General features: G+C 47.4%; 1 protein-coding gene and 1 long non-coding RNA gene across 2 annotated transcripts in view; one reads left to right on the top strand and one right to left on the bottom strand.

Annotated features, from left to right (window-relative positions):
• LOC147368895 (uncharacterized) overlaps positions 1-15,638 on the bottom strand; it is a 45,875-nt gene extending 30,237 nt beyond the window's left edge. The window contains exons 1-2 of the long non-coding RNA XR_015166889.1: positions 15,504-15,638; positions 11,057-11,273 (exon numbers count right to left, since the gene is read on the bottom strand). This is a non-coding gene — a long non-coding RNA (uncharacterized LOC147368895). The remainder of the gene's footprint in view (positions 1-11,056; positions 11,274-15,503) is intronic.
• Positions 8,397-12,114, top strand: IL13 (interleukin 13). Its single transcript, XM_086410377.1, has 4 exons — positions 8,397-9,478; positions 10,432-10,485; positions 10,728-10,832; positions 11,170-12,114. Exons 1-4 carry the CDS (start codon positions 9,305-9,307, stop codon positions 11,275-11,277), a joined length of 441 nt encoding a protein of 146 aa, XP_086266503.1. The 5' UTR covers positions 8,397-9,304; the 3' UTR covers positions 11,278-12,114.
• Positions 15,639-18,440: the final 2,802 nt, after the last annotated feature.

Here is an 18,440-nt window from a genome sequence, read left to right as displayed (position 1 = left end):
AGATGGTGAAGGACAGGGAAACCTGGGGTGCTGCCGTCTATACAGTCACAGAGTCAGACACGACTTGGCAACTGAACAACAACAAAAAGTCCATGTTTATGGATAGGAAGACTCAATATTGTCAAAATGTCAGTTCTTCCCAACTTGATCTATAGATTCAAGCAATCCCAATCAAAATCCAACAGGTTATTTTGCAGATATCAACAAACTGATTATAAAGTTTATATGGAGAGGCAAAAGCTCCAGAATATTGAAGGAGAAGAACAAAGTTGGAAGACTGACACTACCCAACATCAGAACTTACTGTAAGGCTACAATAATTAAGACAATGTGGTACTAGCAAAAGAATAAAATAGATCAATGGAACAAAACAGAAAGCCCATAAACAGACATGTAAATACAGTTAACTGATCTTTGGTAGAGGAGCAAGGGAATTCAGTGGAGCAAAGAAAATCTTTTCAATGAACAATGCTGGTACTGGACATCTGCAAGTGAAATATATATAGATATAGATACACACACACACATATGGATCACAGACCTGAATGTAAAATACAAATTTATAAAACTTCTAGAAGAGGAGAAAACATATGACTTTGGGTTTGGTGATGACTTTCTACATGCAACACCAGAGTCATGCAGAGGCAGAAGCCATAAAAAAAATGAACTGAACTTCATTAAAATTAAAAATTTCTTCTGTGCAAAAGATGACTGTCAAGAGAATGAAGACAAGCCACAGACTAGGAAAATATATCTGCAAAAGATGTCAGATACAACAACCCACGCACCTACTGACACCTTATTTTTGACAAAGGCGGCAAGAGGCAAGAATATACGATGGGGCAAAGATAGTTTCTTCAATAAGTGATGCTAGGAAAACTGGACAGCTGTGTGTAAAAGAATGAAATTAGAACACTTCCTAACACCATACACAGAGATAAACTCAAAATGGATTAAAGACCTAAATGTAAGACCAGAAACTATAAAACTCTTAGAGGAAAACATAGACAGACTACTTTATGACATGTATCACAGGAAGATCCTCTATGGCCCACATCCTAGAGTGGAAATAAAAACAAAAATAAGCAAGCAGGACCTAATTAAACTTACAGGCTTTTGCACAGCAAAGGAAACTATAAACAAAGTGAAAAGACAACCCTCACAATGGGAGAAAATAATAGCAAATGAAACAACTGACAAAGGATTAATTTCCAAAGTATACAAGTAGTTCATGCAACTCAATACCAGAAAAACAAACAACCCAATCAAAAAGTGGGCAAAAGACCTAAACAGACATTTCTCCAAAGAAGACATGCAGATGGCTAATAAATATATGAAAAGATGCTCAACATCACTCATTATTCAGTTCAGCTGCTCAGTCGTGTCCGACTCTTTGCGACCCCATGAATCGCAGCACGCCAGGCCTCCCTGTCCATCACCAACTCCCGGAGTTCACTCAGACTCACGTCCATCGAGTCAGTGATGCCATCCAGCCATCTCAGCCTCTATCGTCCCCTTCTCCTCCTGCCCCCAATCCCTCCCAGCATCAGTCTTTTCCAATGAGTCAACTCTTCGCATGAGGTGGCCAAAACAGTATAGAGATCCCTTAAACAACGAGGAATAAAACTACTATATGACTCAACAATCCCACTACTGGGCATACCCTTGGAAAACCATAACTGAAAGACATATGTACCCCAGTATTCACTGCAGCACTATTTATAATAGCTAGGAGATGGAAGCAAGCTAGATGTCCATTGACAGAATGGATACAGAAGCCATGGCACATATATACAATGAAATATTACTCAGCCATAAGAAGGAATGCATTTGAGTCAGTGCTAATGAGATGAATGGACCTAGAGCCTATTATACAAAGTGAAGTAAGTCAGAAAGAGAAAAATGAGCACTGTATATTAACACACATAAATGGAATCTAGAAAGATAGTACTGAGGAACCTATTTGCAGAGCAAAAATGGAGACACGGACATAGAGAACAGACTTACGGACATGGGAAGGCAGGGAGAAGAGGATGGGACGAATGGCGAGAGTAGCAGGGAAACACACTCAATACCATATGTAAAATAGACAGCCAGTGGGAATTTGCTGTATGACTCATGGAACTCAAACTAGGGGTCTGAGACAACCTGGAAGGGTGGGATGAGGGGAAGAGGGGCGGGAGGTTCAAGAGGGAGGGGATATATATACACCTATAACTGATTCATGCTGATGTATGGCAGAAACCAACACAATATTATAAAGCAATTAACCTTCAATTAAAAAAAAAAGACATCAGACACAAAAAACTCTTGAAAGTCAACACAGGAAAATGAACAACCCAATTTTAAAAAGAGGTCAATGCTTTAATAGGCACTTCACCCATATAGCAAGCAAGCCTGTGAAAAGGGTTCCACATCATATGCCATCAGGAAAATGCAAATTAAAACAGGGAGATACCACTACATTTTAATTTGCTGATTCCTAAAATGGTGATGTTCACTCTTGCCATCTCCTGTTTGACCACTTCCAATTTGCCTTCATTCATGGACCTAACATTCCAAGTTCCTATGCAATATTGCTCTTTACAGCATCAGACCATGCTTCCATTACCAGTCACATCCACAACTGGGTATTGTTTTTGCTTTGGCTCCGTCTCTTCATTCTTTCTGGAGTTATTTCCCCACTGATCTCCAGTAGTATATTGGGCACCTACTGACCTGGGGAGTTCCTCTTTCCGTATCCTATCTTTTTGCCTTTTCATACTGTTCATGGGGTTCTCAAGGCAAGAATACTGAAGTGTTTGCCATTCCCTTCTCCAGTGGACTATATTTTGACTCTCCACCATGACCTGACCATCTTGGGTGGCCCTACACAGCATGGCTCATAGTTTCATTGTGTTGGAATAACTTCAGATATGCAGATGACCCTTATGGCAGAAAGTGAAGAACAACTAAAGAGCCTCTTGATGAAAGTGAAAGAGGAGAGTGAAAAAGTTGGCTTAAAGCTCAACATTCAGAAAACTAAAATCATGGCATCTGGTCCCATCACTTCATGGCAAATAGATGGGGAAACAGTGTAAACAGTAACAGATTTTATTTTCTTGGGCTCAAAAATCACTGCAGATGGTGACTGCAGCCATGAAATTAAAAGACGCTTGCTTCTTGGAAGAAAAGTTATGACCAACCTAGACACATATTAAAAAGCAGAGACATTACTTTGCCAACAAAGGTCCATCTAATCAAGGCTATAGTTTTTCCAGTAGTCATGTGTGGATGTGAGAGTTGGATTCTAAAGAAAGCTGAGCACTGAAGAACTGATGCTTTTGAACTGTGGTGTTGGAGAAGACTCTTGAGAGTCCCTTGGACTGCAAGGAGATCCAACCAGTTCATCCTAAAGGAGATCAGTCTTGAGTGTTCGTTGGAAGGACTGCTGTTGAGTATTCATTGGAAGGAGTGATGTTGAAGCTGAAACTCCAATACTTTGGCCACCAGATGCGAAGAGCTGACTCATTGGAAAAGACCTTGATGCTGGGAAAGATTGAAGGCAGGAGGAGAAGGGGACAACAGAGAATGAGATTGTTGGATGGCATCACCAACTCAATGGACATGATTTTGGGTAAACTCTAGGAGTTGGTGATGGACAGGGAGGCCTGGCGTGCTGCAGTCCATGGGGTCACAAAGAGTCGGACACGACTGAGCAACTGAACTGAACTGAACCATTACATACCCATAAGAATGGTCAGTATCCAAAACACTGATACCACCAAATTTTCATGAGGATGTGAAGGAATGGGAATTCTCATTTACTGCTGGTGGCAATGTAAAATGGTACAGCCACTTTGGAAGACACTCTGACAGTTTCCTACAAAATTAAACATACTCTTACCATATGATCCAGTAACTTCATTCCTTTGTACTTACGCAAATAAATTGAAAACTTGTGTCCACACAAAAGTCTGCAGGTGGATGTTTATAGCAGTTTTATTCATATTTAGCCAAACTTGATGCAACCAAGATATCCTTCTGTAGATAAATGGATAAATAAACTTGGTACATCCAGACACAGAATATTACTCCATGCTAAAAGGAAATGAGCTGTCAAGCCATGAAAAGACTTGGAGGATATTACTAGGTGAAGGAAGACAATCTGAAAAGGCTATATATTGTATGATTCCAACTATATGATTCTGGAAAAGGCAAAACTATAGAAACAGTAGAGAGATCAGTGGTAGCCAGGGGTTAGAGTGAAGATAGGGTGACTAGTGCAATTAAACTACTATCTGTGTGTGTGGCAGTGAGTATACATTATACATTTGTTTAAACCCATAGAATGTACAACACAAAGAGTGAACCCTAAAGTAAACTACGGACTCTGTGTGATAATGATGTGTTCCTGTAGGTTCATCAATTGTAATGAACGTACTCTGATGGAGGATGTTGGTGACATACGTGTGAGATTAAGGAGTATACAGAAACTTTCTATACTTTCTACTCAATTTTGCCAAGAATCTAAAACTGTTCTAAAAAATAAAATTATTTTTTAAAACAGCAATGGCTTTACAATAATTTTAAAAAGTAAAATAATAAAAGGTTTAAAATTTCTTATCAGAATGGCCATGATCAAGAAGTCTACAAATAATAAATGCTGGAGAGAGTGTGGAGAAAGGGGAGCCCTTCTACACTGTTGGTGGGAATGTAAATTGGTGCAGCCACTATGGAAAACTAAAAATAGAGTCATCAGATGGTCCAGCAATCCCACTCCTGGGCATACATCCAGAAAAGACAAAAGCTAATTTGAAAAGACACATGCACCCCAATGTGCATAGCAGCACTATTTACAATAGCCATTACATGAAAGCAACCTAAGTGTCCATGGACAGGGAATGGATAAAGAAGATGTGGTACATATATACAATGGAATACTACTGGGCCATTAAAAAGAATGAAATAATGCCATTTGTCGAAACATAGACAGACCTAGAGATTATCACACTAAGTGAAGTAAGTCAGAGAAATACAAATATTATGACATCACTTAAATGTGGAATCTAAAAAACAGTACAAATGAGTTATTTACAAAACAAACAGACCCACAGACACAGAAAACAAACTTATGGTTACCTAAGTGGAAGGATAGGGAAGGATAAATTAGGAGTATGGAATTAGCAGATACACATTGCTATACATAAATTAGATAACCAACAAGGATTTACTGTATAGCACAGAGAACTATATTCAATATCTTTAAATATAGAATAATGGGAAAAGATTTTAAGCAGGTTATATGTACAACCAAATCACATCTGAAACTAACCAAATATGGTAAATCAACTATATCAATTTTTAAAAAAAATTTTAAAGAAAGAAAATTTCCTAAAACTTAGCGACATGTTTGTTTGAAAGAGCCCACTATATCTGGCATCACAGTTGAAAACAGAGCCACATCAAGAAACATCATTGTAAAATTTGGAGCATGGGAACCAAGAAATTTTCCTACAAATTTCCAGGAGTTAGAAAAGATCTGGATTCAAAATGTTATTGGACTTCTGAACAGCAATATTGGAAGCTAAGAGACAATAGCACAGGTATTCAAAATTCTAAAGGAAAATTACTTTTCTGAAATTCTGTGGTTTTTTTGGATGTGTTCCTCCCAAGAAAGAGGAAGACCAGGGAAACAAGGAATAGGAGAGCCACAAAGAAAACAGGAGAAGGGAATTCCCATTGCAAATGGCAGTGTCCACGTCAGGGCAGGTCAGCAGGCTCTAGAGGAGACTTTCTTGGGAAGATGAAATTGTGAGAATAACTGATTTACCCAAATCTTTTGTAAGGAGATTTATTTAAGTGGCTGAGAATTTAAGATTAAATCACTGAGAGGGACATTATGCAAACTAAGCAAATGGACAAAGACTATTATTATTAGAAAAAAAAGTTTTGAGAGAAAATTAATCTTAATGATATGCTTTAGCAGAGAATATATTAGCATAATTATGTAAACGATAAAACTTCTGACCAACCCAAATTATGATCTATGTATCCTGGTATAATGAGAAAAAAAAAGGAATGATGCAATGGAAGAAGGATGGCAAGGAGGAGAAAGAATTAAATATTCACTGTAAACCACAGATAATACCTGCATCTAAAAACCAAGAAATCTAGAAACATGGAGGAGGGAAACACCAAAAGAAATAGTTAAGGTCACGATTCCTCTGGAGGCCAACGACGCGGCGGGGAATTGCTTGTCAGAACTGGCGGCTCTGAGACTTTTATCCCACTTGCATGCTAACCAGTCAGCCTGCCATGGTTTCATGGAGGCTGGCAGAAGACAAGACTCCCAGATCAGAGACAAAGAACAGTTTATTAGACGAAGCGCAAGTATTAGAGTATTATCTTTTTTTTTTTTAATGTGTACTATGTTTAAGATCTTTATTGAATTTGTTACAACATTGCTTCTGGTTTATGTTCTGGGTTTTTGGCCACAAGGCATGTGCACCCCCTCCATTGGAAGGCAGAGTGTTACCCACTGGACCACCAGGGAAGTTCCTAGAGTATTATCTTTTTTAGGTTACCTGAACCCCAGTTCTCACAGAGTAATGTCAAGAGAGCCATATGGTACCTGTACACACAGTGAGTTGCATTACAAGATAAGAAGTCTGAGCTTAGACAACCTGAATTGCTAATAATGGATATTTAAGCCTGCCTGCTTTTTGCTTCAGAAGATGCTATCTCTTCCAAGCTTGTTAGCTATGCAAACACTTCTAAAAAGATTGCAGGGAACAAAGTAGGGCACTCAGTGCCTCACTCACCAGATGTGCAGACCAATGGGGAAATTCTCCAAAGTGCCATTTTTCACAATAAACCTCCTCAAATTGTTTGATTAAAAAAATTACATGCACATATAACTTTCATAAAAAAGAAAATCTATTAAGTTAGGAGTTTTACATTATTAAAACAACTTGCCTAACCCTTATTCCTACTAACGCAGAACCAAAATTGGGGGGTGGGGGTGGAGATGGTTAAAGGAAGTTTTTCAAAACTTCGCGCAGGGTAGGCAACCCCTTCAGTCCCATCTGTGGCGAGAGCAGGGCAGTGAGGCTCGTGAGCCTGCCCTTTCCTGGCCACGGATCTGGGCTGGCTCCTACACACCCTGAGCGCGGGGTTCTGCTCCTGTAAGAGCCGACCTGGCGGCCCAACGCAGTGGCTGGTGGAGAGTTGCAAGCCGCGTGTGTCAAGTGCCCGGAGCAGCACTTCTGTAGTTGTGTTTACTGCAACGATTTGGGATGTGAACCGAGCGCCGCTGAAAACAAAACAGCATCACGGTCAGACTGACTGACCAGCAGGGGCTCGCCGGGGGCTGAGGGCCAGCCATCTCAGGAGGGGCGGGCAGCTCGATTGTGTCCCCACAAGATCCCCTGCCCCGGGGACATAGGCGCCATCCCCTAGCTGGTGCGCACAGGCACCCTGACCCAGCCTGGCGCTCAGTCCGCTTGCTCCCACCCTTGCCACTCTCTCGTCGGGCCTCCAACACGCGTGGACCAGGGCCGGGGGCAGGAGTGGGTGCTTCGCGGCTCCGCGGAGAAGCAAGTCTGCACTCCTACCCCTCCCTCCTTCACCGGCCGACATCTGCAGCCAGAGGGGACCCAAGCTGCGCGGATCCCGTTTATCAGCCCCATCTCCCATTACATAAGGCGGCGCCTATCTCCGGGGCATCGCTGCGACCGCGGGCCTTCTCCCACGCGCGGGGGCGCCCCTGCCCACCGCTCCCCGCTTGGTTGTGCTGTTCGTAGGGGGGAGGGGGCATTCCACTCATCCTGGAGCAGGCCATGGTGGTTCCCCACTCCTTCCCCCAACACAGAGACACCCCCCCCCCTCCGCCAAGAGATGCTATTGACCCTGTTCTGCAGAGGAAGAAACTGAGGTCTCACAAGCAGGTGGCAGCACTCCAGGCATGCGCGAGCCGCAAAATGCAGGGCCTGGCTTCCAGGCCTTAGGGTCTGCAGTTATGCCGGGAAGCCTGGGGCTGGGAGAGAAGAGAGGGTGAGAACCATGTTACCAGTGAGAGGAGAGGGTGGGTGAGGCTGGGCTTTCTCTTCTGAGCAGGAGCGGTAGCCCCAGTGTCCCTTAGAGGACACTTGTGAGGAGGTTAAGCCCCACTGGCATAGGACAGAGAGGCAGCCAGAGTAGACAGAGAGGGGGCCTAGTGGGGGAGGCACAGGCTTAGGGGAGGAAATGGGTGAAGGAGCAAGCTTGACATCAGCACCCGATAGGCAAATACTGGGGCCTCGGTTGGCCAAGTTCTGAAGGACTTCTAGAGAAATGAGGGGAGAACAGGGAAGTGGCTCCCTTCCAGTGTCCCTTCAGGGGGTGGGCTGCCCACAGGGGACCCCAGAGTGGGGGCAGGCCCAGGAGTCACCCTCCACAGCCTTCAGTCTGCAAGGGAAACTTGATGACTCAGAGAGCACAGGATGGTCTCACAGATAATGATGCAGAGAGGGGGTCGCCCCAGGTCTCAGTGGCAGTGGGGACAGCTACTCTCCAGGGCGAAGGCTGGGTCCACCTCTTGCCAGCGCTGCCCTCTGAAGGTTTCCCAGCAAGATGAACCCACAGTGAAGGCTGGGTGTGGCACTCAGTGTTCAGGCTGCACATACTGAGAGTTATCAGCAAAACAACCTTCCAAAGGAAAGCTCCTGCAAGGATCCCTGAATCTGACTGGATCTTTCAATGGAGACCTGGGAATCTGAAATTCCACAGTCCTTCCCACACTGGGGCAACAGGGAACCAGATGGGTTAAAAGACATGAACATCACTCTTCTTTTATCTTGTTTGGATTTTGTATCCAGAGCAAGCATTGTTTTGGTAATGTAACAGAACTGTTCAATGAAAAAATAATCCCTCCAGATTCCCACATCTGATAGACTGTGATCAGAGCACTGTCTCTCCAGCATTTCTGGTGACCCAAAGGGATCTGCGGACAGGAGCTGGGTGAGCACTCGCTAAAAGTGCTGGAGTTCCAGCTGGCATAGTTGACATCGGGCTGCCCTCGGGGTCCTCTCATTCACCCCTGCAGTAAGTTCATCCAGATCTCAAAACTGCCCTAGACCCTTCTCAGTAATAAGTCCACAAGAAATCAAATTCTTTCCTTTATGCGACACTGGATTTTCCACAAAGTAAAATTAAGATGAGTAAAGATGTGGTTTGTAGATAGTGCCCGACAAAGCAGAGACCAGGGTGTGAGGCGTCACCACTTGGGCCTATAAAAGCTGCCACAAGTGCCTAAGGCCACAAGACACGCAGCTTAGGCCAGCCTATGCGTCTGCTCCTCAATTCTTCCTGTGCTGTTCTAGGCTCCATGGCGCTCTTATTGACCGCGGTCATTGTTCTTATCTGCTTTGGTGGCCTCACCTCCCCAAGCCCTGTGCCTTCTGCTACAGCCCTCAAGGAGCTCATTGAAGAGCTGGTTAATATCACCCAGAACCAGAAGGTGAGTGCCTGTGGGCCAGGGTCCCAGCTCTGAGGGTGCAGGGGTGAGGGGGTCTCAAGGAAGAAGCCCTGAGGACTGCAAGGTGAGTCTGGCCTTGAGGGAGAGGAGCCAGGGGTGAAGTGCAGCAGTATGGATGGACCCATGAAGGAATATGGCAGAGCCCCCAGCGACCACCTGCTCCCCTGGCCTGGCCCTGCCTGCCATGGTCAGCTCCTGCTCAGTGGTTTTGGAAAAGAGGAAAGAAGAGAAGAGCTGGCACCCTCCTAGAACTATTTTGGCATTTGCCAACTAGATCTGAACACCATAATGGAGCCATTATTCACAGCATCTTAGTTAAACCCATTCTTATGGAAGCATCCATGAGTGGGGTCAGCTCCTCTCCCCAGTGGTGACGGCCCACACTTTCTGAGCACTATAATGTGCCAGGCCCATTTCTGGGGCTTTACATCTTATAACATCGCTGCCAACCACCTCAAGAGACAGGTACGATACCCCATTTTATTGACATCAGTGAGGTTAAATGACAAAAGTCAGATTCAAGCCAGTACTGGGTGACACCAGAGTGCCCATGCTCTGAACTGCAGCATCCCCAATTCAGAAGGCAAGCTGTTTCTAGACTAGACTCCCATCACCTCCCATCAGACTGGCCTGGCCACCCTGCCCTGGGCCTTCCCTGCAGGCCCCCTGTCAGCCAGTGTCACCTGCCCTCCCACTATGGCTCTGGCAAGCTTCACACAAGGCTGTCCCTTACTGGTTGTGGCACTCAGTATTTCTCTCTCAGTTCTAAGCCCCTGGACAGTGGGTCTCCGCTACTGTGCAGAGTGGAAAATGAAGCTCGGGAACACTGAAGGTCCCAGGTCTGCAGTCCTGGGAATGCCTGTGGGGCCTGATCCCTGTGGAGGCCTGGCCTGAGACCCTGCCAGCACTCAGCTCGCTGTCCTTTGCTCCCTCAGGTGCCGCTGTGCAATGGCAGCATGGTGTGGAGCCTCAACCTGACGAGCAGCATGGTGAGGACCCCCCAACACTGCGGGGACACGTCCAGGGCTGCAGCCCTCTGAGGTCGTGTCTGAGCCTCACTCACACAACTGGGGGGTTCCAAGCAAGCTTTAAGAGCCACTCTCTGCCCCCTCATAATCTGGTCTCCCCCACCACCCAGACCTGTCTCCGCCGGGCCGCTCAGTTCCCCTCCTCCTACAGACTCACTGAACGTGCTGCCTGACTCCCTGGTGTTTCCCCCCACCCCCCACAGTACTGTGCAGCCCTGGACTCCCTGATCAGCATCTCCAACTGCAGTGTCATCCAAAGGACCAAGAGGATGCTGAATGCACTCTGTCCTCACAAGCCCTCAGCTAAGGTAAGGCCCCCCTGTCCTTTGACCTGGCACCCACTTCTGCCAGCCCTCGGCTCACCCTGGGAGCCCCAGAGCATCTGAGACATGTGTCCACAAAGGGGTGGGCCCACTGTGGAAGCAGAGACATGGCTTTGGGATTTCCAAGACATGGGCTTGGGGGCTCCCAACTCCTACCTGAGCTTCATTCAGTCCCACATCTGTAAAATGTGGGTGAGAGCAGTACCCACCTCATGGGGGCTTTTGTGAAGAATGAACCAGCTGGTGAGTGGAAAGGCCCTGATGGATGCTGATCGTCCTCACTCTGGCATCCCACCAACATGCTGGCCTCTTTGCCTTGCAGCAGGTTTCCAGTGAGTACGTCCGAGACACCAAAATTGAAGTGGCCCAGTTCTTAAAAGACCTGCTCAGACATTCAAGGATCGTTTTTCGCAATGGAAGATTCAACTGAAACATGAAAAGCTAGCATTATTATCTGCAGAGGCAGATCCTGACCATCTAAGTTGCAGATTTATTTTTCTTTCAGATGTCAGAAATTTCTTGGGGAGACTAAAGGAGGGTTAGGGAGGGGGGATAAGATGTCCTTAGCTTAGACTTGAGCCTGCGCTGCCTTCCTTGAGCCTAGCCAACTTCAGCTGCCCTGTGTCTTGATATCTGGGACTCAGCCCAGCAGGTCTCCTCCATCCAGGAATCCGAGCTCGGTGGACAAGGGTGGACCTTGCCCCACATGACCTCCCCTCCTCAGAACAAACTGTAGTGTTTATTAGACACCTGGTGGAGGAGACACCTGCTTTACACAGGGGCAACTGAGGCAGAGAGCAGCCCAGGCACATTCCTTCTTGGCCTTATTTATTATTGTGTGTTATTTAAACAAGTGTTTTTGTCTGTACTGGGGTTAGGAGGGACTGTTACTGCCAGAACTTGGAGCCAAGGGCTTGGAGACTTGGGGCTCCAGCACTAAAGCAGTGGGCATTAGGAATCCCTGGCAGTAAGTACTGTATGCAAACTTCTGCTACCTCACTAGGGTCCTGGGGCCAAGGCAAGGGACAGGAGAGCGAGCCAGAGTAGCCACTCTTGTCTGATAGCCAGCAGTGGGCCCTCAGCCAAATAATTTATTATTTTTCCTAGTATTTAAAGTTAAGTATTAAAATATGTTATCAAAGAGTTAATAATATATAGAAGTCTAGAACACTGCATATGGTGTGTGTGGACTGAGGGGGGGTCACTGAAGAAACTGTTTCATTGACTTTGTCAAGCTGAAAGCTAAAATAAAAATGATGACGAGAGACCTGATGGTGTTTGCATTTTATTTTGGCCTTTTGGGGATACTGGCCTGTGTTCTTAAAACTCTGAGCAGCTCTCCGGGAAGCAGGCCAGCTGGAGGAGGGGGCCTAGGATAGAGTGGAGGGGGAGTAAGGGACGAGACCTAGGCTGAAAGAAAAGAAGCAGACCCCTTGGGGAGAGGAGACCTGGCCAGGAGGAAGTTCCCCCCCCCAACACCCACAGGGAGGCGGAGGAAGCATGGGCCAGGGTGTCGGGGTTCAAAGAGGATGTCTGGAGCAGGCAGAGACCTCGGAAGTGGTCTCATGACCACAGCTCTTGATGGGTGGCCAGCCTGTGTCTGGCACCACCCACTCGCCTTCTGGTATCACCCTATGATGTTCAGGGAAGAGCAGGTGGCTTACCAAAGGTCCCACAGCTGGCAGGAGCAATGCCAGGGTGTGAACCCCAAACTTACTCCAACTCCATAGCTCACACATTTAACTACCCTGCCTTCCTCTGTCTAAATGCCATCTGGCCTGAATCCACGACCTTTATGATATTGTCACCAGCTTGTGCGGGCCCCTCCCCTGACGGGTAATTCATTACTTACTCTTAATTACTGAATTACCCGTCAGGGGAAGGGCCCGCACAAGCTGGTGACAATATCATAAAGGTCGTGGATTCAGGCCACTTACTCTCTGGGGGCAGCCCACTCAACGTCTGGACACCTCTTGGCGTGAGACAGTGCACACTCACTACCTCTGTGAACACAGCACCACTGACTTGTGGCCCCTGGACTGTGGAGTGACCGGGGTGGAGAGCCAAGGTCAGACTGCTCCCCTAAGCAGGTCTGTTTGCTTCTCCTTCAGTCAAGGCCAGCACATGGAAGGCAGGAAGCAGCCAGCCACAGCAAGCCACAGCTAATGGGCATACCCATCAGCCATGGTTTCCACTGTGCATCTTTGGAAGCACAGGATGCTTCTTGCAATAGGTGGTGCGTCATCAGAGACCAGTCTCAGATGCTGAGTGGAAGGCAGGCACACTTCCTGCGGAGCCCAGAACCCTGTGGGAACATCTACAGTGATGCTCACAAGTCAGTGGAGACAGTCACTCAGGAGCAGTGAGAGTTTATGCCGTGCGTGATTCAGGCAACAGAGACCATGGCAGGACCTGTCCAGGGTGCAGATGACCACAGTGCACTGCTCCGGGGACCACTCTCAAATAGAGTGAACCCCTCATCTGCACCCAGACAGAGGTGAGGGAGGAAGCCACAGTCAACTGTGCAGGGACCTGGGGATGCTCAGCCCAGAGAGGGAAGACCTGGGAGTGGCACAGGAGCTGAGTATCTCATGGGCTGTCCAAGGTGGGAACTGACAGTCTCTGCGCCCAGGAGGTCTCAGTACCTGTTAAGAGCCACCACATTTGCGGAGGACTGCCTGAGGCCTGCACCTCCCCAGCCTGGGACAGTGATGACCAAGACACCACACATACTCAAAGCTTAGCAGCAGAAATAAGTCTTTAAAGAACAGGGTGCAAACCATGGAGTTGCAAAGAGTCGGACACAACTGAGCAATGGAACAACAAAACAATGGCGTCTGGAGGAGGGTGCTCTACCCTGGGGCAGGGAGGGGGGGGAGTGCGAACGTCAGAGTGGGAGTAGGCGTGAGATCTCTGCCACCCTCCTTCATCCAGAAATTTGAAGATTTTAAAGTCAAAAGAGTATTATTTATGGAAGATTGACCTTTTTAATGCTACACATTTATTTAAAAGTTGAAAGTTTGAAAAAGACTAAACATATTGGCAAGGATATGGAAGAAATGGAAGCCCCAAACTCTTCTGGTAGGAATACAAATACATCACAGTATGTGCTGATATGCTAAGTCGCAGCCTACTCTTTGCAACCCCATGGACTTTAACCCACCAGGCTCTTCTGTCCATAGAATTTTCCAGGCAAGAACACTGGAGCAGGTTGCCATTTCCTTCTCCAGTGTAATTTTTTTTTTTTTTTTTTCTTTTTTAACACAATACTTAGTGATCCATTCTCTGGTGGCATCACCTTTGACCCACATCATCCCTGCTCAAGCAGGGCATTGTACTGTCTGTCCAAGATAAAAAGACTTCCAGTGAAAATTCCACGTGAATTTTTTGAGAGCAAAGGCTGGAACAGAGGCTGACATAGGGGAGGACCCCTTAGGGTTTCCCACACCACATAACTCAGGAGGGCCCGGCTGTGGGATGCACAGTCCCGACAGGCCTGCCTGGACCCCACCACTAGGGGTCCACAGTGCGCCACATCCTCAACCGCCGCAGCTCCCTGCCTGCACCTCCTAGAAGGGCCTGTGGTCTCCAGGGGTGCGTGGTGAGCCGGAGGAGGCTGGGGGCTTCCAGGGATGACAGACTTCACAGAGCCACAGAATCAAGTCTCTGCTGCGGGCAACAGGAAGGTGGGCCAGTCAGGAATGAGATAAGGAAGAAAGAGGAAATAAAAGGTATGTGTCAGCTCTTGTGGCTGGGAGCATTACCACCTGGGGACTGACCCGCTGGGTACTTGCTGGAAGTTTTCTCTAACCATGTGGTCTCACATCTTTCATGCACAAGGTAAACCCCAAGCAGGGCCCAGAGACAAGGGGCATCGGAAGAGATAGAATGCTTGGTGAGTGGGAGGGAGATGCAGTGGTGGGGCCCAGGGTGGGGAGCCCCTTGGCACCCCAGGAACCCCAGGCCTGGGAGGTTTCACTAGAAGAGGGGCTGGGACTCAAGTGAGAAGTGAGACACACACTCGGGTTTCCAGTGAACTTGGTGCCAAACACCTCTGTTTGCTGCTCAGATGAGGTGTCAGGAAACATTCCGAGTCACCTGGGGGTTTCTCTGAGGCTGGCCGTCTGAGCTGCTCAGGACCCAGGGGGACAAGGGCCTGCATCTTGTCTCCTTGTGACCAAGAAGCTTGAAGGCTGGGGTTTATCGAATCCATCAGCTTATCACTTTTTCATTATGATCAATGGGGAAGTGCCCTCTGCTCTTGATCTGAATTTGCTGGTCAGTTTGAACAAACTCAAAACCCGCTCCTCCCCTGAGCTGACTCCCTTCTAAGAAGACCTGGACAAGTCCAGGCTGACTGTGTCCAGCCAGGGCGGCCTGGCCTGGCATACACAGGCCAGGGAGCCAGCCTTTCCAGAGGTCCAAGTTGGTGTCAGAACTGTTGGCTGTATCACCCCTCCCACACACGCTGCCCACTCCTACTCTGAAAAATAAAAGTCATAAAGCCTCATTATCTTCACTCATTTCTCGGCTCCACCCAAAAGCAACAGAGCACAGGGTTTGCAACAAACTTTCCCAGATCAACTGATTTCTCAGCAGCAAGGGAGGGCCCCATGACGAAGCCATTTGAAATCCCAGAAGCAATTTTCTACTTACGACCTCACTTTCTGTTGCGTTCTCTCCCTTCCCCTCCTGAGTGTCTTCTCTTGTGGAAAGTGATTCTCTCAAAGCATCGTTCAGAAACGCCCCCAGCCCGCGCTGCCTGGGCAGATGCTGCTGTGTGGTCACCAGTGACGCAGACGCCAAAATTAAATATAGCAACTCTCATCAGCTCCACTCTCTGCATCACTTAGACCAGCGTGGGGGCCCTAGGGCTTCTTCCTGAAACCTACGAGGGTGGAAAGGCCTGAGCTGGCTGTAGCGACCCCTGTAGAGCTGAGCTGATGGCCTCTGGTGGGCCAGAGGGCCCCGGGCCAGAAGGGGTTATGGTACTAGAAAAGCAGTTTCTCATTCATTGCCTTTTCTTTCTTCTAATCTGTCTTCCCACATTTTCTATGAATAATGAGCATACGTTCATTTCCCACTGGGGGACAAAGACAAATATAATTAGAAAAATAAAGCAACAGAACATGGAATTGATGCCACGTCCATGAAGGAGCTGATCAAAACTGGGGCTGGGAAGGGCCAGCAGTGCACATGAAAGGCAGAGCCCAGGACCCCTCCACTCAGGTCCAACTGCTCCCTAGGGTCAGCTGACTCGAGAGAGGAGGGGCCTTCTGTAGGGGCCGAGGCGCAGGAGGTCCTCCACTATTCCCCACATAGGCTGGATCTTCTTGAACCAATCAGATCCTATACTGCCAAATAGAGAGGAAGATGTCCTATTCTTGGGAATCTTCACCTAGCCCAACCTGCCTGGAGGTGGGGCCAAGGGGATCAGAGCAGGAAGAGAGAGGAAAGGGTGGGTTGCCAGTCCAGCTCTGAGACTGAGGTGCCCTGGGGGCAGAGGGACAGCTCCTGCAGGACAGCTCTCTAGTTGCAGAGAGTGGGGGCAACTCTTGGTTGAGATGCGTGGGCTACTCACTGTGGTGGCTTCTCTTGTTGCTGAGCGCAGGCTCTCGGCACACGGGCTTCAGTAATTGAGCCGTGTGCCTAGAGCCGGCTTCAGTAATTCAGCCGGCTTCCCTCTCTTTCAGGAGAAGTGACTGCTTTAGCACCTGCTTAGCAAAGACCAAGTCCACAGCCTGCCTCCCTCCTTTCCTTGTCCCCTTGTCAGGGGTCCTCCTGGGTCTATACCCAGAACCCCATCCCCCTTACCTTCTTCAAGGGTTCAGGACAATGACTTCAGCATCCAAACAGCCCTGGTTTCAAGTCCCAGCTGTGCCCTTGACTTCCCCTATTGTGACTTAGGCAGTGTTTCAGCTGCCCCTCTGTGAAATGGAGCTCCATTCATTCAAGGATCTCCTGAGGCCTTTATTAGGTGCTAGACACTTTTCTAGGAGCTGGGGACTCATGGTGAAAAAAACAAGGTTACTTCTACTGGGGGGACAGGATGCACAAACAAGAGAACACAGGATATGCAGGGGGCAGTGAGTGTTGTAGGGGGCAAAAGAGTAGTTAGGGGGCAAGCAGGGGCTACCATGTTGTGAGGGGATGTCAGAGTCAGATACACACTGATACATACTTATTTGTATATATCATTTACATATTATATTACATATGATATAGTCATTATAAATACATGTATATTATATAGTACATAAATGTATATGTTAAATATATATTTAATTTTTCTATCCATAAAAAGTTTAAAAATCTATTACTATAGAAAACACATGAGAAATAAAGGAATAAAAAATTTAAAAAAAATAAAATAAAATAAAATAAAAAAAATAAAGATGATACTAATAAATGGAAAGATAGTTTGTGTTCATAAAAAAAAAAAAAAAGAAAGAAAATTTTCCAATATATACAAAAGTAACTCTCAGATATCCATTGCCCAACTTCAACACTTAGCAACTCATGGGCTTCTCTGGTGGTCGGGTGGTTAAGAATCCCCCTTGCAACACAGGGGACACCAGTTCGATCCCTGGTCTGGGAGGACCCCACATGCGGTGGAGCAACTAAGCCTGTGCACCAGAACTACTGAGCCTGATCTCTAGAGCCCACAAGCCACAACTACTGAGTCCACACACTCAATTACTGAAGCCCGTGTGCCTAGAGCCTGCGCTCAGCAACAAGAGAAGCCACCACAGTGAGTAGCCCACGCGTCTCAACCAAGAGTTGACCCCACTCTCTGCAACTAGAGAAGGCAGCACGCAGCAACGAAGACCCACGAAGGTAATTAAATAAATAAACCTTAGGGAAAAAAAGTTATCAACTCATCTATCTCTGCCCTGCCTGTCCCACTTCTGAGCCAGCCCATCATTCAATGCTGACTGCAGTCTGAAGGCTTTGGTGGCAAACTGGGTGTAGGGCACAGCAGGTGTGCACCAGGGTATGAGCACCCTGGGGGCGGTAAGAGTCTGCCTGCAATGTGGGAGACCTGGCTTCCATCCCTAGGTGGGCAAGATCCCTTGGAGAAGGGAATGGCCTGGAGAATCCCATGGACTGAGGAGCATGGCAGGCTACAGTCCATGGGGTCACACAGACTCGGAGATGACTGAGCAACTCACACACATGCATAACCACACATGCGCACACACACAACCACCCTGAAGAATGGAATTGCCGTTTACAAAGGAGGCCTGTGCTCAAGTGGCCCCATTAAAAAAATAACTACTGATCATGTGTTGTCCCCCATCCCTTGCAGCTAATACCCCAACATAGCTCACCTTCCAGAATGTACCCACGCTGCTGTTTCCATTTCATGAGCCCACACACTCCAGAAGCCACCTCCATGATGTCACTGATTATCTCCCATCACTAAATCTAGCAGAAGCCCTTCTGCCCTCTCTCACCTGGCCCTGAGGAACACGCGACACCGCTGACCTCTCACTTGTCCTCCGAGGCCCTCATGCCTGGGTTCCTTCTAGGGTGCTTGGTTGCCTAAATTCTCTTCTTCCTTCCCTCCCTCCAGAGTCACTGAAGTGCCAC

This window comes from Bos grunniens, chromosome 7, assembly GCF_055505025.1.
Source record: "Bos grunniens cultivar Pamir isolate PY7600 chromosome 7, Bosgru_T2T1.0, whole genome shotgun sequence".
In the NCBI taxonomy this organism is placed as follows: Eukaryota; Metazoa; Chordata; class Mammalia; order Artiodactyla; family Bovidae; genus Bos; species Bos grunniens.
This window is presented reverse-complemented; position numbering and strand designations above follow the sequence as displayed.